This window comes from Perca flavescens, chromosome 16 (assembly GCF_004354835.1).
Source record: "Perca flavescens isolate YP-PL-M2 chromosome 16, PFLA_1.0, whole genome shotgun sequence".
Lineage (NCBI taxonomy): Eukaryota > Metazoa > Chordata > Actinopteri > Perciformes > Percidae > Perca > Perca flavescens.
Genome location: NC_041346.1, coordinates 8,457,519 through 8,479,295, shown reverse-complemented (window position 1 = coordinate 8,479,295; position 21,777 = coordinate 8,457,519). Strand labels below are relative to the sequence as shown.

General features: G+C 39.5%; 1 protein-coding gene across 2 annotated transcripts in view; it reads right to left on the bottom strand.

The window, feature by feature from the left end:
• LOC114570760 (collagen alpha-1(I) chain) overlaps positions 1-20,324 on the bottom strand; it is a 143,812-nt gene extending 123,488 nt beyond the window's left edge. For both annotated transcript variants that reach the window (XM_028601288.1, XM_028601289.1), the window contains exon 1: positions 19,950-20,324. In XM_028601288.1, coding sequence (XP_028457089.1) covers positions 19,950-20,073 — 124 coding nt within the window. In that variant the 5' untranslated portion in view covers positions 20,074-20,324. The remainder of the gene's footprint in view (positions 1-19,949) is intronic.
• Positions 20,325-21,777: the final 1,453 nt, after the last annotated feature.

The following is a 21,777-nucleotide window of genomic DNA, read 5'->3' as shown; positions in this document are numbered from 1 at the left end:
CATTTCCTCATCTGGAAAAGGCAGGACATATGTGCACACTGGAGGGGGTATTTACAGTGCCACGAGAAGTGTGTTTAGGATGAATGATGTTAGAAAGTAACTGCTAGAGGAACAGGAGGGATCTGGACACAAATTGAAACTGAAGTTGTAGCAGTAGCAAGTAAAAGACATTCAACATGTAACACTATGATACATTCTTTGTAATGTGAACCTCTGGAAACAGTTGTTTTTAATCCAGTCTACTCCCATTGATAATATGGACATATATTCCATTATATTCCTACGTTTGGTTTGCTTTCTAGGCTAAATTAATCTTAAAGCACCTTTGTCCCTCACTGGATGGACAGCAAAGCCTGCAGGACTGTTTTTTTTGCTCAATGTATTCAGAGTGATTATCCAGAGCGACTAATCACTCAGTCCTGGAGGGTTGAGAGAGAGACATAAAAACTTCCTGTGCCGTTTTTCTCTTGCCTAACTGCCGTTGTAATCTCTTCAAAGAGGGCCTTAAGAACACTGGAGCCACTCATCAGCAAAGTCAATTTAACATTATGGTGGCATAAACTGGACGGGAGGAAGAGTCCCTGCCTGATCAAAGTGGCCTTACATCTGCAGGACGCCATGACTTAGTCTAATACCTCCAGAAGTAAAATTTTCTTTTATCCAGTGAAATATCTCAACATAAACCTGATACATTTCCACAACATTTTGCACAGACATTCATGGATTTCAGATTAGTTTTTTTAAAGAAAATTAATTGGATAACAGAATCAAATTAGTTTTTTTTTTCCCCATACAAAACTCAGTGAGCCCCCTCGAACATTTTCTCATTTCCCCTCTAGGGATGAATAATATTTAAGTATGACCCAGGGGCGCAGCTAATCCAAACATTTTTTGTTAACGTCTGAATGCCATTTTACGGCATAATGGATCCATGGTGAAAAACGACCATGGTTAAGGACTCGCTAAAGCCTTCAACACACAACAGTTTCCCAGAGACAATGTCAGAGTTCCCTCTTTCAGGGATGGGAAATGTAGAAGACAACCAGTCAACACTTGCCCTGGTCTGCTTCTAAACTTGCCTGTTGAAAAAATTGTCAGATGACACCAAAGGAAGTGGATGGAGTGATGAACATCCCCTTGGGTCAAATTCCCTGCTGTTTTTGCAGGAGTGAATAGCACTAATGATATGGTTGTGGCCCTGTAGTGCTTGGGGGTATTTCTGCACATCAAAACTATGCAGACCGTGGTATCACCGATGTCAAATATTCATCTAAATGTTTTTCCTTGCTTTAACGTAATGACAGGTACTGAACTTGAGACATTAAACCCCCAAATGAGATAGCTCAGAGCAGCGTAACATTAGCTTCACATGAAGAGAGAGAGAGTGGTGAGTCAGTGTGACAGTGGGGAATCCAGGCCATCCATCAGAGGTTGGTTCCACTCCCCCCCTACGCATGATGACCCTCAGGTCCCTCAGGTTAAGGTCAATGTTAGTGCAACTAAACACACAACCAAAAAGGAATTTAGATTCCATGTAAAAACCTCAAGTGGCATGATAAAGTTGATATGCATATAGTCAGCCATCTATAACATTTTAATGATTTACATAATTTTGTAGTTAACTGTATGTGGCTTCTTGTTCTGATAATGCATATCTTTACATGTAACTTATAAAGTGCCACACGTACACAGTAAACACTGATTTGGTTATTTGCAGGACAAATTCTGTCCAGATATCAAAGTCAAAATTGGGTTTTTTTGACATCTATAAACATCGTTTCAAGAAGATTTACATGTGAAGCAGGTCCTAACTTTATGTTAGTGAGCTCTCACTATTTGCTATAGCAGAGAAATTCTACTGACCCATGTTCCATTTTATTTTAAAATACAAAACAATTGAACCACATATTCAACCAAATCTAGCCACTTTTAACTCCGGCATCTAGACATCCTTTGCTCACTGTCTCAGTGATGCAGCTGATAATGGGTTAACGGATTAAGTCATTTATCAACAGATATCTATAGCCATGCTAGTGGCTCCTTGAGGCTGTATTTAGGCACTGCTTTTCTTTGGGCAAAATAATAATTTTATTTAAAAAGAAAAAAAAAAAAAAAAAAAAAAGGGACTATGGACATTAATCAACATTCAAACAAATGCAAATGCACCCAAGTTAGCTGAAAATAGTTCTGATAGGCAGTCCCCTTTCCAGATGTTGTTAGGCATGCTAGAAATATAAAAAAAAAATATACCATATGTACAATAGTACAATTAGCACTTAACTGAATGCAAATGTCACTAGTTTTGCAGGTATTTGGACATCAAAAGCATTGGACACCTGATGATGGCACTCAAGAAAACGTCCGGGAATCACAAAGCGATTGAACATTCTTGGCAGTCAATCCAATAGTTAGTGAAAAATTTTATTAAAAAACAAAAATGTCAACCTCATGATGGCGCTAGAGGAAAAGTCAGGGAACTACCAACATCATTAAGGTTTACCATCTGGGCACTATACAGTACATGTCTGTACAAAATCTCATGGAAATCTATCCAATAGTTGCTGAGATATTGTCCAAGCCAAAGTGGTGGACAGACAGATTGCCATTGCAATAACAATATTCATTTGTTTTTGTTGTCTTGTTTTTTTTTTTTTTTACAAATAATTCAAATGAAGAAATGACAGACATGAATGAAGACAGATACATCAATAATGACTATTATCAAGTAGCAACTCTAAATTCAACAGCAGTACTATGACACCTTCTTGTTCAAAGCAGTAAACAATTGTAGATTCCGACATTTCCGCAAAAGCAAATAAGCTGCATGTTTTCACAGATGTGAACCTGACAGTTTGCTTTGCATGAGAAGCGTTTCATTTCTCATCAAGCGGACACATAGGCACAATGCACATCTGCTTGGCCGGGATCCATTCCTGGACCCCACCTTCTGTATGAAGCTGCAGAACACATGAAAGGGCCTTAACAGACGAGCTCCAAGTACATCTGGAGAAGTCGACTTTGCAAACAGCCGGTCCCCAAAGCCGGACCGACCTGACACATAAACAGCACCTGTGGTAATCCACTGGCCTGTGTCCTACAAGAAACATGAGAAGGTCTTTAACCATGTCAAGCCAGATATTTAGTGAGATTTATGTAAAGGCTTTAGCTTCAGATCCACAGAAATGTAGGAATGTGAGCCAATTATTTGTGATTACATGCTCATTAACGCTATCTAAAGGATTGTGTATTCTTTGTCATGTTCTGACCGCCTTTTTGCAATTCCAAGAACCACAAAGCCAGATGAGGATTGTGTCAGCTGAACATGCAAACAGATGGGAGAGAAATCCTTTGTGCTACATGTGTCTTACATACCAGTTAGAAAAATAAATCTGCACAAGGCTGGGAGGGCAGAACGCCTGTAAATTAGTATTTTACATGAGATGAGGAAAGCAGACATGGGGCTTTTGGATGGCCAAGGGAGTTTGTGAGTCAGATAATAAGCCTGCTGGAACACTGAAGGAGAAACGCATCTCAATTGGAGTGGAAATCCAAGGAGTAAAACGGGGTGTGTGTGTTGGACATAAGATAAACCACCGGATCCCAGCACCCACCAAGAGATGATCAGGGGATGGGTAAAAAACGGTCTATTTTCAAAGAAAACAATAATATCAGCTTCAAACTCTCACAACAGAGTGGAATATTTTCTTTTTATTTACAGCCCCCTTAAATGCTTGTTACCTGTGAAACATACTATACCCATGCACACACAGCCAACAAACAGATCAGAGTTTTTTGATTTCTTTTTAAGCAACCTGATTTTTTCAAGCTGGAACATGAATGTGTTTTCAGACTAACAAATTAAATAAGATCCAGGCCTATCAGTGTATGGGAACGACACCATACTACTGGCAGAGCGGACACCTCTGTACAAACACTACAACATCACTACGGTCTTCATGAGGCAAACACTCCGCAGTTAAGTTAAACATTGTGTGTAATAGACCCGTTCTGTGTCAAATACTCATGATAATGCTGTCAAGTGAAAGTCCCGTTTTAATGAAGTAAGAGTTAACAATCCTATTAAAGGGGACAGGATTAGTTTGTTAAAATACCCGTTATAAAGGGTTTAACCAGTCGTAGTAGTTTATATATATATATATATATATATATATATATATATATATATATATATATATATATATATATATATATATATATATATATATATATACACACACACATACACACACACAACCTGAATTCGAGAAAAGTTGAGACGTTTTTTAAATGTTAATAAAATGAAAACTAAAAGACTTTAAAATCACATGAGCCAATATTTTATTCACAATAGAACATAGATAACATAGCAAATGTTTAAACTGAGAATTTTTAAAATTGTATGCACAAAATGAGCTCATTTCAAATTTGATTTCTGCTACAGGTCTCAAAATAGTTGGCACAGGGCATGTTTACCATGGTGTAGCCATCTCCTTTTCTTTTCAAAACAGTTTGAAGACGTCTGGGCATTGAGGCTATGAGTTGCTGGAGTTTTGGCGTCGGAATTTGGTCCCATTCTTGCCTTAGATAGATTTCCAGCTGCTGAAGAGTTCGTGGTCGTCTTTGACGTATTTTTCATTTAATAATGCGCCAAATGTTCTCTATAGGTGAAAGACCTGGACTGCAGGCAGGCCAGTTCAGCACCCGGACTCTTCTACGACGAAGCCATGCTGTTGTAATAGCTGCAGTATGTGGTTTTACATTGTCCCGCTGAAATATACAAGGCCTTCCCTGAAATAGACGTCATTTGGAGGGAAGCATATGTTGCTCTAAAACCTTTATATACCTTTCAGCATTCACAGAGCCTTCCAAAACATGCAAGCTGCCCATACCGTATGCACTTATGCACCCCCATACCATCAGTGATGCTGGCTTTTGAACTGAACGCTGATAACATGCTGGAAGGTCTCCCTCCTCTTTAGCCCGGAGGACACGGCGTCTGTGATTTCCAACAAGAATGTCAAATTTGGACTCGTCTGACCAGAGAACACTATTCCACTTTGAAATAGTCCATTTTAAATAGTCCATTTTAAATGAGCCTTGGCCCACAGGACACAACGGCGCTTCTGGACCACGTTCACATATGGCTTCCTTTTTGCATGATAGAGCTTTAGTTGGCATCTGCTGATGGCACGGTGGATTGTGTTTACCGACAGTGGTTTCTGGAAGTATTCCTGGGCCCATTTAGTAATGTCATTGACACAATCATGCCGATGAGTGATGCAGTGTTGTCTGAGGGCCCGAAGACCACGGTCATCCAATAAAGGTCTCCAGCCTTGTCCCTTACGCACAGAGATTTCTCCAGTTTCTCTGAATCTTTTGATGATGTTATGCACTGTATATTATGAGATTTGCAAAGCCTTTGCAATTTGATGTTGAGGAACATTGTTTTTAAAGTATTCCACAGTCTTTTTACGCAGTCTTTCACAGATTGGAGAGCCTCTGCCCATCTTAACTTCTGAGAGACTCTGCTTCTCTTAGACATACATTTTATAGCTAATCAATCACAGACCTGATATCAATTAACTTAGTCACTAGATGTTCTCCCAGCTGAATCTTTTCAAAACTGCTTGCTTTTTTAGCCATTTGTTGCCCCCGTGCCAACTGTTTTGAGACCTGTAGCAGGCATTCAATTTTAAATGAGCTAATTAAGTGGATACAATTGTAAAATGTCTCCGTTTATATATATATATATATATATATATATATATATATATATATATATATATATATATATATATATATATATAAAAATAAAAGGCCATATGGTCAAAATGGAATCATTTATTAATAATGTAATAAAAATAACTTATAAAAATAACTTATTTCACCAATAAATTGCTGTTAAACGACAAAAACTACCGTCAGATATACCGTAATTCTGTAGTATATTTGGAATAATTAACAACCTAGGCTAAAATATTCTACCCTGCAACATACCACAAAAACGGGAGGCCTGGCCCTCCCCAACCTTAAAGTGTACCACAGAGCTTTTCAGCTAGGGGCCCTCAGAGTGTGGATGGACCCCTCATCTACAGTCCCATGGAGAGAAATAGAGCAAAACCTCACTCGACATCTAAGACTGCAAGACCTTGCCTTTGCAGGTGTGTGTCCAAAAACGTGTATGCTAGCCTATGGCCCTATTATCACCAACACATTGACCAACTTTAAACATGTCGAAGAGCAACTACGATACTCCAATAAGTGGCATTTGAACACCCCAATTTGGCACAACATACACTTAATGTCTGATATAACAAACCTTTTGTTTATAACCAGTGGAGCGACAGAGGTATTTATACTCTAGACCAGCTATTCAATGAGGAAGGTATGTTAAGTTTTGAAAACCTGAGAGCTAGCTTTGAGATCCCTAGGACATCCTTCTTCCTTTATCTTTATCTTCCTTTAGTTCAGCCCTAAAATGTTACAGACTACCATGGGGGAACAGTCTTGAGATGCACCCAGTCATTAAATGGTTAACATCACACCTGCTAAACATCAGCACATTAAAATATATTGTTTGCATGTTAGCATGTTGTGTTAGCATTGAGCTCAAAGCACCGCCTCACAGAGCTGCAGATGTAGCTTTTAATTAGTCATTTAAGTTTCAATATGGACAATACGGAAATTTCCACTTCAATATACAACAGGTACTGATGCTGAAGCAATTGATTAATTAGTTAGTCAACAGAAAATCTACAACAGATTAGACAATGAATTGAGTAATTTATCCATTGGTTCATACACCTCGGCTGTAAAGAATCCTGCACACTGTCAATCACTTGTACTCAGTCACGTCCCTTTATTCACAAAGTTTTGATGCTCAGAACTTTAAATGTCATCCTCAGACTGATCACTGTACTCCAAGTCACTAGTGCCATACCACCATCTGTACATTGAAGTTAGATTTTTTCATCAGTCCCATCTGACTTAAATTTATTTTTATTTCTGTATGTGAAATAAAGTTTAGCAAAAATGAAAAAAGACAGCAGAGTATTCCGTTATGAGATCTCCTGACCTTAAAAGGTCTTCACTGCCCTCATAACCATGGCCCTGTCTTGTTAAGGTCATCATTATCGTACAGACCACAGTGGATGGGGTAAGACAACATAGTAACATTGACAAAGTCATTAAAGTGCTTGTAAAGAATTCTTGTAAAAATCTTTACAAGACTCGCTCAGCTCTGTCAAACAGCCCTGTGTTGTATGAATCCTGACCCTGAGAGTCAAGTTCAGTTGAGTTGGTTACTCTTCAGGTCGCCAGTAAACCAAAGACTGGCTGAAAGGTCAGACCAGTACAGGGGAGATTATTTTCTGTCACACTCTGTGTTCCATAAGTAAAGCAGTGAAGACATCTGCCTCAACATGAGGAATCTGGAAATCAGAAAATGTAACAGTTCCAATGTAGGAATAGTGGCCTCTATGCTTGTGTTTTCCAACATTAAATGTGTAATATAGTTATAAAACCTACTGATCTGTAATTTTATGTTTCTCTCTTCAACGTGCTGGAAATGATTGTTTTCCAGAATTAAAGATCAGACTCAATCTAACATGTAACAAAGGGCTGTCATTGTGATGGACACTCTAAAGAATGCTGTGAAATGAGTCCTCTCACATAAAGTATGTTCTCACACTGACCTGTTTTGCGTAGACTGATGGATACTCATCTCAACAAGTCACAGCCCTAAAACATAGTAATGGCAACCACACTCAAACATCCTGACAGGCATATGTCTGGTTGTGCGGGCGCCAGCAGCACAAATACCGGTGCTTTTCTCTTCATGTCTGTCAGCTGCACAGACCACAGCAGATTACCTCACTCTCACCTAATCAGGGGAGATGAGAACACCGCCGGGTCACGAGAACCAGGTTATCCTCGCTTTAGCTTAACTTAAGAAAGAGGGAGGCAAAGAAAACAGGGAAAAAGACAAAGACATGATGATGATGACGACCAACCTTTAACCGCACAGCTAAGCAGTAATCCAAATCTTAAAAAAAAAAAAAAAAAAAGTCAATTACAATTTTTAGCAGTACTGCGTATTAAAATTTTGCAGTTAAAAGGATTTTTGTGATATGGTACCTTAATTACTGGGGCAATTACTTCACTGGTTTACCTATATAAATAACATATTGTGACAACTACTGTGTCACTGACACCTAACGGTAACTTTTACGCCTTGCTCCCATACACAGATTTAAAATGGCATGCTAATGTTTGACGCACTTGTAATATGCGTAGCTACAAACCCCAATTTCAATGAAGTTGGGACGTTGTGTAAAACAAATGAAAACAGAATACAATGATTTGCAAATCTTTTTCAACCTATATTCAATTGAATGTTAGTGACCATAGCATGGGTAACTTGCACATCTGTGAAGGCACCATTAATGCTGAAAGGTACATACAGGTTTTGGAGCAACATATGCTGCCATCCAAGCAAAGTCTTTTTCAGGGACGTCCCTGCAAATTTCAGCAAGACGATGCTAAGCCACATTCTGCACGTGTTACAACAGTGTGGCTTCGTAGTAAAAGAGTGCGGGTACTAGACTGGTCTGCCTGCAGTCCAGACCTGTTTCCCATTGAAAATGTGGGGCGCATTATGAAGCACAAATTATGACAACGGAGACCCAGGACTGTTGAGCAACTGAAGTCGTACATCAAGCAAGAATGGGAAAGAATTCCACCTAAAAAGCTTCAACAATCAGTGTCCTCAGTTCCCAAACGCTTAGAGTCTTATTGAAAGGAAAGGTGATGTAACAGTGGTAAACATGTCCCTGTCCCAGCTTTTTTGGAACGAGTTGCAGGCATCAAATTCAAAATGAGTGAATATTTGAACAAAAAAACAAAACAAGTTCATCAGTTTGAACATTAAATATCTTGTCTTTGTAGTGTATTTCATTGAATAAAGGTTGAAAAGGATTTGCAAATCATTGCATTCTTTTTTTATTTACGTTTTACACAACGTCCCAACTTCATTGAAATTGGGGTTTGTATATTGGATATTTGAAATTGTCAGGCATCGATAAAGCTAGCTTATGCAATTTAAGAACGCTACACTTAGGCAGTGGTCGTGAGTAGGCGTTCCTTGGCCACATGCGTCCTAGACCACCTTCAAATGTGGTCTGAGCGATCAAATCTTAATTGGTCCTTAATACAACTTAGGTGCATTCGCACCTGTACTTAGAGCTGTCCACTAGTGATTGGCTCTGCCAAGACACATGTTAATGGCAGTTCTGAACAGGGCCTAAGAGTATGCGTGTGTAAAAAGGGTTAAAACGTATGTAAATTGAGCTTGTAAAAAGTGTGAGAGGAATGTAGCTGGCGGAGCCTTTATCTGTAACATGTCAGTCTGCAGACGTACAATCTCATGTCTCCTGAGAATGCACTGCAGACTGGGAGGCTGAAATAGGTACAATCAGTTGCATTGTGTGCATCCCAACTGTCTTTCCATTGTTCATTGTTCACAGGCTTTTTGTGAGCATGTGCATGTGGCTGCAATGTCTGTACACTCTGTACAGTTAAAGGCAGTGGCATTGCATAAGGTCATGGCAAATATGAAAGAGAAAGAACAACATTTCTAATTATATGAATAGGATAATAGCTATAGCTAATATTTAATGCCAATAGAAGTGGTGATAATGACATCATCTTTGAAACTTACTCTTATATGGGGCGGCTGTGGCTCAGTGGTAGAGCGGTTGGTGGAGGTTGGTGGTTCGATCCCTGGCCCTGCAGTCCCATGTCAAAGTGTCCTTGGGCAAGACGTTGAACCCCGACTGTAAATCTGTGCGAGTGTTTACCTGATGAGCAGGTGGCACCTTGTACGGCAGCCTCGGCCACAGTGTATCAACGTGTGTGAATGGTGAATGGTTCCTGTACTATGTAAAAGCGCTTTGACTAGTTGTTAAGACTAGAAAAGCGCTATATAAAAACAGTCCATTTACATGTGTCTATGTTAATGACAGATAAAGTAACTTTTCTTAGTAGATAAAGATAAGTAGTTTTCACTATAACGTGTCAATGTGAATGACAGCTATAGTATTTTTTGTTTGTCTTACTTTCTCAAAAGAGTGACAACATCTGGCAAGGCAGTAGGATAATTTCTCTTGGTTTTCAATGCAAAGCTTATTTCTACTGAAAACAAATTGGAATTCTTATTGCTCTGGCATATTTCTTCACTTGCTTCAATATTATTATGTTTTTAGGACTAATTTATTACCAAATATGAATTGATTAGATTAATATATAGGTTTTCTTATGACTTAGACAGTGATCTGGCTGTGGCACTAATTGCCACCTTTATCTTTACAGAACAGCCTTATGTGTCCAACAGACAAACATGGGGCCAACAAACCTACATACTGACAAAGACAAAGGCACACTTTTTCATACACAAAGCACAAAAAAAGCTGGTTAATGTCTTTTTTTTTTTGGAGGAACTGTTTTGATTAGAGTGGCACAGTGCCATGCAGGCAATGAATAAAGAAAGCAAGTCAGTCTGTGGTCCCCAGAAACAAACCCTTCAGGGCTGATAAACCTTGAGCAGTCTGGACTAAAGTGTGGGCAGTGAAGGCAACCCACCGGACAGAGCCGCGACTTCACAACAAATCAATCACATTAAAGTAAACAAAAGCTTAACCGGTCCAACGGGTCCTGACAGACAGCGGCTCACAGGGGTGGTAGGAGCGGAGAGGATAGGCGAAGGCATGGTTCACCCACAGAGAAGAAAAAAAAGAAAGTAATTTTGAGTCTTTCCCTCTGGCTGCCCATGTAGGATTTGCTCGAGTTCTGTTAGTCATAACATAGGTGTCACCTCAGGTCCTTCATCAGTCAAGTTCAGCCAAACCAATAAAGAAGCATCGGCACATGTTCATCATAATGGAGAACGTTTATCAACATGTCAAGGGCTATTCATTTCAACCTATCACACTATTCACCTAACCAAGAGACCTATTCATTTCAGCAGGTTTAGTTCATTCTTTTTAGACAGAGGGTTTCAAAAGTGGTGAAGGCTCTCCAACAGCAAAAAAAAGGAAAATAATACTTAAAATGCCAAAGCCAAAAGGTGGTGCCATTTAACAAAACAACTGAAGATACCCTGTGCTCAGCAGGGCTTCTCTCCTCTGTGCCAGCTGGTGCAGAGTAAGCCAAAAGCCACCGACACTATTTTATAAACAGATCACATTAAAAACAAAAAGCTGCAAACTAGTGTCCAAAATGCACAGTTTGCTCCTTTTTGTTTTAATGTAATCTGTAATGTACACCGTGCTAGCGTGCTTTAATATATAAAAAAAAAAATCTGTATTTAAAAATATTACAGTTGTTTCACTCACATTCACATTGTGTGTCTGATTGGAATTTCCTGCCTATAGGCCATAATACTGAATCTGGATTTCTACATAAAAGATATCGCTTAATGTAGTAGCCTATGTAAGCCATTCAGAATACCAAAGACAGTTATCACATATTAAGTTCAGGCAAAAGCCATTGAAAAAAAAACAATTGTCTGCAATATAAATGCACAATTATGAGATAATCTTCATTGAATGCATTATTTATTCTCTGGGAGCTATAATAATAACAACCTTTCTACCAAAATCTGACCAACATTTTCTTTTTGGTTCTTTCTAGTCAGACAGTTGTCTTATGCTCATTACTTTAATAAAAAACAGTATTGATGTATTGGTAGAGAAATACAAGGTTTATAAAGACAACAGGAGCCTCTTTCACCATAGGTTCCAATTGCAGCAAGTCTAAACTTGACCCAGGTAAGACGGCTGACATATATTTATTGTTTTATACTTTATGTATGAATTGGATACAGCCAGGCGACGGTTTATTTTACCATGCAGAGCACCTTGCTAATGTTACACAGGGATCAACAGAACAGTATGTCTGTGTGTCTCTATCAGGGAGTCTATGTAAGAGCCAAGGAATTTTTTTTATGTAGCAAGAAAAAGTGAACTATGAGGTAAAACAGGAGACAGTGCGGCAACGACAGGAATTAAGTGTGTGTGTGTGTGAGTGTGTGTGTGTGTGTGTGTGTGTGTGTGTGTGTGTCTAGCTGCATCACCTGGCATCTATTTTGCGGAACACAAGCGTATTAAGGCAGTTAAACATGTCACAACTGCAGCAGTTAAACTGGCCTCCTGGCTCCACCTTGACTTTTTTTTAATGATGAATAACAATAATATGATAGTTTAAATGTGTCTCATGGGGCAAATAGTTGCCAAATAAAGTCAGGCACTGCTAATAGAAACCAATCTGCACCAGATTCAGGTCTGCATACCTGCCAGGATTGAAGACACTCATACCAAACTCATGCCAAGTGCTGTTACTGAACCTTCTGCTCATGACAATTGACAAATGGCAACAAGAAATGGTGCTTCCTTACAAGATGACCAGTGCAACATGACAAAACAGCACACGTGTGCATGTGGGGGGTAGGACTGACTGATACAGACAGTTTTCTATCACGTGCCTATTTATCATAATGCTCACATTGTTTTGAAGCAGAGGCTAGTGGTCGTAAAAACGCAATAGCAACTTGTTTATCGAAACCATTTTAGCGGAATAAAAATTGAATTCATGTAATAGAAGTAGCCGGCTAGACTTAAACGAGTAGGCGGCTGTTTGGCCAGCAGCCGGCATTTATGGAACGCTCTACTATCACAGTTCCATGGTGCTTAAATGGGCAAATGTTTCAAATAAAATTTGAAATGTGGTTGTTCAACAAGTAAGACACACCTTAAATAAAAAGAAACATCACTGCTTAACGGCAGCTTAAGCAGGTACTAACTGCAACACCAGGTGCACATTGTCCCCATCAGGTCTTTTTTCAACACCACAAGGCAGGTGTTAAACATTTGCAAGCTAAAAAAGAAACTTACAAGTGCTGCACAGAGAATGGACACAATCAAGAGCGTCAACACTCGAGTCAAGCAGAATCCCAAACAGCGTAGCTTGGGACAAAACACCAGATCATTAAATTACCCTTTCCACATAAATATGTGTTTGTGTCTGACAGGCTGTAATGCAACTCTGCTGGCTCTTTGCGGTGATTGAGCAATGGGAGAGGCATTGAGAAACAACACTACAAAGAGGTCACTGAGGACACATTGTAAATGTAAAAAAATAACAATAAATTAAAAAAAATACTTTTTTATTCATCTTTAGTGCCAAACATCTGAGGCATTTTATCTGAACACTATCAACCCACTCTATCTGCCATCTGGATCCAGTTGGCTTGAGAAGAGATTACAGACGAGGAAGGAGGTTCTGATCCAACATGTGGTTTGCACCTAGCCCTCTCCACCCGCTTTTGCTCACACAAGGCTGACCACACGCTGTAACCTACTCCACACCCAGAACCAGGCCGACGACCCAGTTGGTGTATGTTGTAGGAATGTTACACCACGCAAGCCACAGCATGTGGGCCTCTGCCTGGTTAAGGCTGGCTAATGGGCCCCAGATCACGTTTCATTGGATGCAGATGCCTGCCAATGGATCTGGCATTATATTGGCAATGACATCATGAGCTCAACCTGCTGAAAGAGCATTAATGTTTCAGGGACGTGGCTGGTATTGTGCTTTTGTGGTTTGAGGACATGGTCATATGACATAAGTGCTGCAAAGTGTACCATAATTCATTTGAATGACAACTATTCTCTATGTAGACTGAGTTAGGGAAAAAAAAAGAAAAAAACTACTGTATAGTGTGCCTGCCAGACTTACACATACATACATACATACATACATACATACATACATACATACATACATACACTAATGTGATTGTGTGTCACATTTGTAGATAAAGTAACGCCTTCTTAAATCACTGTTTCAAATGCAGGTTCAATTTGTAATGAGGACACAAAGCATGCAAAAAAAAGAAAACGTAGAGGCTGAAAATGTTCATTACACTTCAAAGTTAAAAAAATAATAATAATTGAAAAAACTGATAATTACACATTTTGTAAGACCCTAACCAGTAGTGGAGATACAAATGTTAAGTTTGTCCTAAGGGTGACCCTAGAGGAAAGGTCAGGGGGTCATTAAAATCTCAAGGGTTCACCCTCTTTGGAGCAAGACTGTACTAAGCAAACGTAATGGCAAACTCCTCACTAGATTACATAGTTGAAAAAATTCTGGACCAGCTGGGATGATGCAACTAAATGAAAAGGTCAGAGGGTCACTAGAAACTTCAGGATGGTCAAGGCTAAATTTGACCTCCTAAGTAGGAAAGAATAATTAAGATCAGGGGGCTGCAACTAACAATTTCATTATCAATTAACCTGCCAAATATTTGCTTGTCCAGCAGTCCAAAACCTAAAGAAATGCAATTAATAAATCATAGACTACGTCATGATGAGACAAAGAAAAAGCAGTGAATGTTTAATAACAACAATGTTGCTGATTATTAATTTTATGTTGATCAACTTTTAACTAGTCATTACAGCTTTAGTCAGGATCCCACCTAAATTGTAATTATGAATAATCCTCTTGGGATCACAATCCATATCAAATGTCCTGGTAGCCTTTGAGATTTCTTCTGTGGGGTTTCAAAGTTAAAGTCAGACAGACATCTTTATGCCCGCCCCACCACTAGCAGGGCAAAAGGTTTTTGAAGTTGGATATTCTAAAGCAAAGTCTGTGAAATTTTGCCTTCCCAAAGTGCCAAACTGTTCACTTGAGACACATGAAAAGACAGCTCAGCCTCTCAGTTCCAGATCTCCACTAACACTCACGCAGAAAGTCAAGAAGGTTGGTCAGCAATTCCCACTTCTGAAGAAAGCGTTAGTGCTGGGGTAGCAGTAAGGTGAGTGGATGGGCGTTGCTGAGAGGTATGGAGACACTCAGACACAGGCGCAGCTCTTTTAAACATCACAGAACTCTTCCCAACAGCTGTTCTGCATGCTGTGCTCTAGCGATACCCATCTCATAGGGTCAGAGGTTACAGTAAGCTATTCCTGACATATGGGAGTCACATATCACAGCTGGATATAGCTGACTAGAGGGATGGATGGATGGATGGATGGATGGATGATTGGATGGACTGGAAATGACTCCTGGGCCCAGTTTTTCAAAAGTAATGCAGCGAGATTTCAGATCGGATCAAATCTTGGAAATGGGTTTTTCAAAAGCAAAAGAGGGATTCCGAACTAAGATCAGATCAAGTAATCCAATCTTACATTTGATCTGGATCAAACCTGCCCTTTGGTTTTTTTCAAAATTTGAACTCAGTTTGGGATCTATTTGATCCAAAAAAAAAAAAAAAAAAAAAACAGGATTATCCTGATCCCATCAGAAAGGTGGATTCAGTTGTGATTTTTTGAACCACACATTCGTTAAGTGAATTATCACAAAATCAATGTTTACTGATGATATATGCATTTCTTCATATTTGAAGCATATGTAAAGCATGTCACATCTAATGAGATATGGTAAACAAAACAAAAATAAATAAATAACAAAATAAAGAATGTAAAAGGTTTGTTTATTATGGTTTTTCTGTTTCTTAAAATTAAAACAAACAATGGCTATTTGTGGCCACCGGTATTTTGCCTACCTGTTGTTCTTTGCTAAGCCAGTAGGCTACACTATTGGTTCCATTTAAGGCTCTGGTAAACAGGATTTGGTAATCCTGAAATTTGGATCACAGTGATCCAATCCAATGTTCCTTTAAAAAACTGGCACAAAAGTAAGATGGATCAGGTGATCCTGGATAGCAAAACATGGGATTTCCAAATCTGTATCAATTTGATCCAGATTACATTTTTTGAAAAACTGGGCCCTGATGCTAAATTTAAGGACCTACAGAGGTAAAGGCAGGCAACGTTGCCCAAAATCCTTCACTCGTGCCTACACTAAGTTCGGAAGAATGTTTCGCACTTTGTCCATGGGGTCATTGGACAACAACATTCTGGTCTAATGGTGGCACTAAAATGCTCACAGCATCACACATCAGCAAAAAACATTAAGATTCATCCCCTGCTGTTCAGGAATGTCCATAGCAAGTTTCACTGAAATCTGGAAATCATCATTAATTTTTCACCATTTGAGGTTTGACAGTCGCTCTTTTAATCACGATATCTGCGATAACTTTGGATGGAAGCCTGGCTACTGGAACAGTACATGGAACCCCCACAAACTCACGTCGGATGGAATTAGGTCCGTAGAGTTATCTACTGGTATTCACTATCAGGATGATTGGTGCATACTGCTCTCAGCACACAAGGACAGAGGCTACAAAGTCAAATTATAGCTGGGTTGACGATAATGAGATAAATCACCTGCAGAGGGATTTTGGTTTAAATGCTAAGGTGTAAATGAGTGCAGTTCATCAAACCTAAGGGGAGAAGGAACGCTTCCTGTACAGAATATGTGATGTATCGCAGTCATTAAAGGGTTCAAATATGAAGGTGAGTGACTCTTGCGCAACAGATTATAGTGAAGGTTACTTGGTAGGTTCTTGCATTCTCCCTTACGTGTACAACTATGATAAATCAGGCCAATACATGTGATACATGTTTTTTTCCAATTGAATTGAAGGTGTATAAATGCAGGGATATGGAGAAGAACTGCAGTAAAATTGGCATTGACAGAAAACTGCAATGCACAGTATGCATTACAGTACCATAGTGGTGGATGTTGGAGGATGGATTTATTTCCAAGTCACAAAGAATCATTTCATCTTGGAGTCCGAAATTGGTTCATCATGCCAATATGGAAACAAGTTGTGTAATAAGTTATGGGTAGCACCCTGCACAGTCAGTAACTTGTACTCACTTAGTAGTTTCAGTTTGTAGATGATGCCTGTCATGAAGTGATGGTTCGGAGCAATTTCACCCTAGGGTCCTTTGCACCATGACCTCGAGCCAAACAACCCCCCAGAAGCTTTTTTCACCTGGGTCGAACATTGGGAGAGTTAGCATTATCAGCTGAATAGCTTAGCGCAGGGGCTAATGGATCCACGTTTGTATCTCGTAAATGAGCCCACTAATAATGCCCGAAATGATACCAAACTTCTACACTAGTACAAATAGGTTATGTACTCATAAAACGATGGATTGGAAAGTTTTTCAGTACACCAGAAGTTTACGTAAATAACACTTGCCTGTTGGCTTCTGCTCTCTGCTGTTGCTACCGGGCAGTAAGAGTGCTTAGGGACGTTTACAAATTACAACACCGAAAAGAGATACAACAAAAATATTTATTAATTGAATTTTTTTAATTTTTTTTTTAAGTAAGTGCTGTAGTATAACTAGTAGGAGACAAGTTATAAGTGAGGTAAGTTTGGAGACATTACCTTATTTAATCATTAAATTAATAAATATTTTTGTTGCATCTCTTTTCGGTGTTGTAATTTATAGACGTCCCTAAGTGCTCTTACTGCCTAGGACCCTAGGGTGAAATTACTCCGAACCATCACTTTAACGTGATGGTCCATCGACCAGAATAGCATAAAATAAAGGGCTGCATTTATTTAGTGCTTTTTATCTAGCGCCACACACAGCCACACACAGCCACACACACAGCCACACACACAGCCACACACACACACAGTTCTAGACAACTCAAATCCAGGTGCTGATTCATTGTATCTGCAGAAATTACAGATGAGCTCAGTTACATCTGAAACAGGGCAATATTTAACTGAGAAAACCTAACAAGTACACGCAAGACGATTATCACAGTAGTATTACATAACTATCAGCCCATGCAGTGATATGCAGCGGAAGTTTACACAAGGCTTTCACAATCTGCCATCTACAGTAACTCTCTGAAAACACACAGTAAAAACATTCGATAGGCTAGGTTCAATCAACATGCTCACCAGTCTAATCCAAACTCTCAGCTGATTCCCTGCTCTCTGACATCTCTGTTTGGGTCTGCTGTGTGTGCCTCTAACATTCAGATGATAGCAATGAGGAAAAGTCATGAAACCCAAACTGGAAAATAAACAATGTGCGATGCTGTGAAATTCCAGACATGACATACTCGGGCGGACGACAGAGATGGCTTTGGAAAACAATGTTGTGATTAACCAAGGAAAGCATTCCATGTGATTTAATAACTGTGGATGAGTTTTGACTTCAGATTCCTTTTGTGTTTAATGCCGAATAAAAGACCTTTTGTGTGCACGATGTGTTCAGCAAATTAAAACCTCTCTTTTGAGCCGTGTGAAAGCAAACTTATTCATCGAATTGTGTGTGTTCCATAGACATTGAAACTTGAATTCATTATCAGAGATAAAACATCTTGGCTCAAACTGATTTAAAGGGTAGGGCTGGGTATTGTTAGAACATTTCCGATATCGGTACCGATACCAATACTGTGACCCAGATACCGGTTCCTAAATGATACTTTTTTCTATACCAATTTTATGAAACAAAAATGGAATTACAACATTACGACATAAATATTTTAATTTATTTTTCAGCTCCTACTACTTGAGCCCCGTCTCTGTGCGTAACGTGGTGTTTTTCTTGCGTGGTCTCTACGACATGTAACGTTACACAGCCAATCAGCAGCATTATTAGATCTTGGTAGAAGCATGCTGCGTGCTTATTGGAGATTTAGTCCTTAGGTATTGAAATTGGGTATTAAATGACTAAGCATTTTTCGATACTTGATACTTTAGAGGCAACTCGGTCCTCGCCTTTAAAGTATTGAATATGGTACCCAGCCCTATTAAAAAGGGTTTGGCAACTTTGGCCTTTATATGGTTTTTGACTATTAAGGTGCATACTGAGAGGCAAGACAGCAGTGATAATATAAATTCAGCACTTATGGTTGCCAGGTCAGTGAAGCATTTACAGTGTGAAAGTTCATAAAACACCCCAAATTTGGGTTTTAAGGGCTTCAAACTTATGAGTAGATTTGTAATGCAGAATAAATAGCAGCAGGCTGATCATTTAAATATAAAGTGTGGTCTAATAACAATTCTCAATTAGTGTATTTTTCTTTGAGAAGCTGTTTATATCAATTGAGAATAAAGCCATTAAACGCAATTGGCCTGAAGTGAAAAAGTCCTATTGTTTCATTGAGGTCTGAATTCCTTCTGTCTTCACAGCCAACACCAATTCATTCACTCAGTCCACACATGTTTTGGGTTGGCTCTCACACCAGATGAAATGAAAATAGTTACTGCATCCAAGTTGGACTGACTGAAGCTGCAGAGTATCTGAGGGCTGGCTGATGAGAAGTCATCTGGACATTAACTGCACTGCACAAACGATGTAATGAGCTCCAGCTGATAAAACCGGACTTGTACATCAGCCTGCTGTTATGACTGGGTGTTAAAGAGCCTTCACGGGGGATACAGCTTTTGTTATTAGTGCATCAGCACACCTGGCATGAGAAATCGTGGGAAATCACAGAATAGCCTACAGAAGATGGTGAAGAGAGGTGCAATGTCACAATAGCAGAATGTATGCTTTAGTGGGTTCTTTTTTAGACTCTTTTTTAGAGCTTTAGCTCAAGATTCCGTGAGTTTAAATGCAAGCAACCAACACAAACAAATGACTTTTAGTTGAACTGTTTTGGTGCTACCTGCCACTACTAGCGCTACTAGCTAAGTTCGCAGCAGCTAGCTAAAATTAATTTGGTTGCAAGACACTAATTAAAAAGGCAAAGCGGGGGGCTTTAGTTTCAGTGTTTGTTGCTGTTAACATATGAAATGTCATAAAACACTCAAAGAAATTGAATAATAAAAACCCTAAATTGACCTATTTCCCCGTTGAAAGCCATAGTGTAAATTTAACATTAGCCTAAAGCTGACGTCGCACTTGGTAAAAACCATGTTGAAACAAAGTAGCATGTTTTTTTTGTTTGTTTTTTTGTTCACCGATATTTTACGTCCAGGCCCTCCCAGGTGTAACCACTCTTACCTGTCTGCAGCATCCCGGAGCCGGACTCTCCTCCAAAATCCACCGGTGCAACGTCAGGTGAGGCAGCGCTCGTCGTGATGAGCCCGAGAAGGCAAAGTGTCAATTTTAACCAGCAGCAGAACATCTTCCTGCTTCAATCACCTTTTCTAATTAAGGTTTAAAGGCATGCAAACAGAAGGGCCAAAACGGGTTCTGGATATAAAAGTGCTCTACGTGTGGCTCTCATTAGTCAAAAGTGAGGAACATTGTTGAACGGCACTTTTTCTTGAACTTGAGTGCGACGCAGACTAACTTGTCATCCTCTTCAGCTCTCCTCCTCCTCCTCCTTAGACAGCAGCAGCAGCCTCTCTCCTCCTGCAGCTGCATCTCATCACAGAGGAGCCAAACGAGCCAGCAGAGGCCCCGCCCCTTTCCTATAATGCGAACCTATTCAAATCACGCAGAGCCTCCACCCATTTTCTTTAAAAGCTGTCTGCAACTTTTTTGCGAATTGTTCAGTTTTATTGTAACGATTTATCATCTTTCTTAGTCTCCAAGAACGGTCCGTTAATCGCTGCAGCATGAGATAACACATGCTGCAGCCAAAAGACCGATAAGGAGTCCCATAATCCCAATCTCTCTGCTGATTGGCTCAACATGAAAATGATATGGTACTTCTACCAGACATCAGTGCAACGACCTGTGATTACATTATCGCACACTCAACTGTAATATACTGTAGTGTCTACTCTTATAGGTACTGTACTCTTCTAACTCTACTTAAAGGGGAACTCCTGATGTTTCACTTTCATTAAATCTGCAACAGATTTTTTTAGCCACTTGGGGGCAGTGGAAACACGCTGTGAACGCAACACTGACATATTACCTATATGACCATATAGCCTACCTTCAGAAAACACATAGCAATATTACTTCTTTCACCTTACGTGTGTGTGTGTGTGTGTGTGTGTGTGTGTGTGTGTGTGTGTGTGTGTGTGTGTGTGTGTGTGTGTGTGTGTCTGCGTGCATGCTTGTATCATCATGGCAAAATGTGCTGCCTTGAAGTCTACGTTTGGGGCTTAAAACACCATGGAGCGATTCTGTCACCGCGATAGCGTCACAACCATGCAAGATACAGCCATGGAACTTTACAGGTTAGATACCTGTAAAGTTTCATTGCGGAAATAAAAAAATGTAGTTCAAAAAATGGGTGTGGTCATAGCAAGGGTGCTGAAAGTAGCGGTGTAGGAAGTAGGGATAGCCCCCACCCCCCCACACACACACTTTATGATAAATATAAGTCCAATATTCCCAATACTTTTAGCTCCTTGTCTGCTGTTTGGTGCTGAGCAGGTGGTGTACAGTTGGTTTTTAAAACCTTTTCACTGAAAACAGCTGCCTGCTTCGGTCAAAAATAACTCTATAAGAGCGGTGAGAGTGAACCTAAAAAGTAAGGTTGTACAGCTAAACAGTTTTCACAGCAGCATCACAAGTAAACTGTTCTTTGTGAAACCAGTGGAGTACCAATTTGTATCAGTTTTGTCTGATCCAATTTGTATTAATATCAGTTAAAGGTCAAAATTAAGTCATACTGCATTATGTAATCCCAGGGAGCAGAAAGAACCAGAAAAATGATATCTAAATGTATATCTATTTACAGTGAGATCTGTCATGATGGCACTTATTTAAAATCTCCATTACCAAAAACATTTTAAGCCATGTATTACCTAACGGACTGGTTGTAGACTTGAGTTCCTAATTTCATTTGGATCACATCCCACTTAATTTAATACCAAGAAGGAGTCTCTTACTGTATGTAAGACAGAGGATGGCCAATTACTTCATGTCC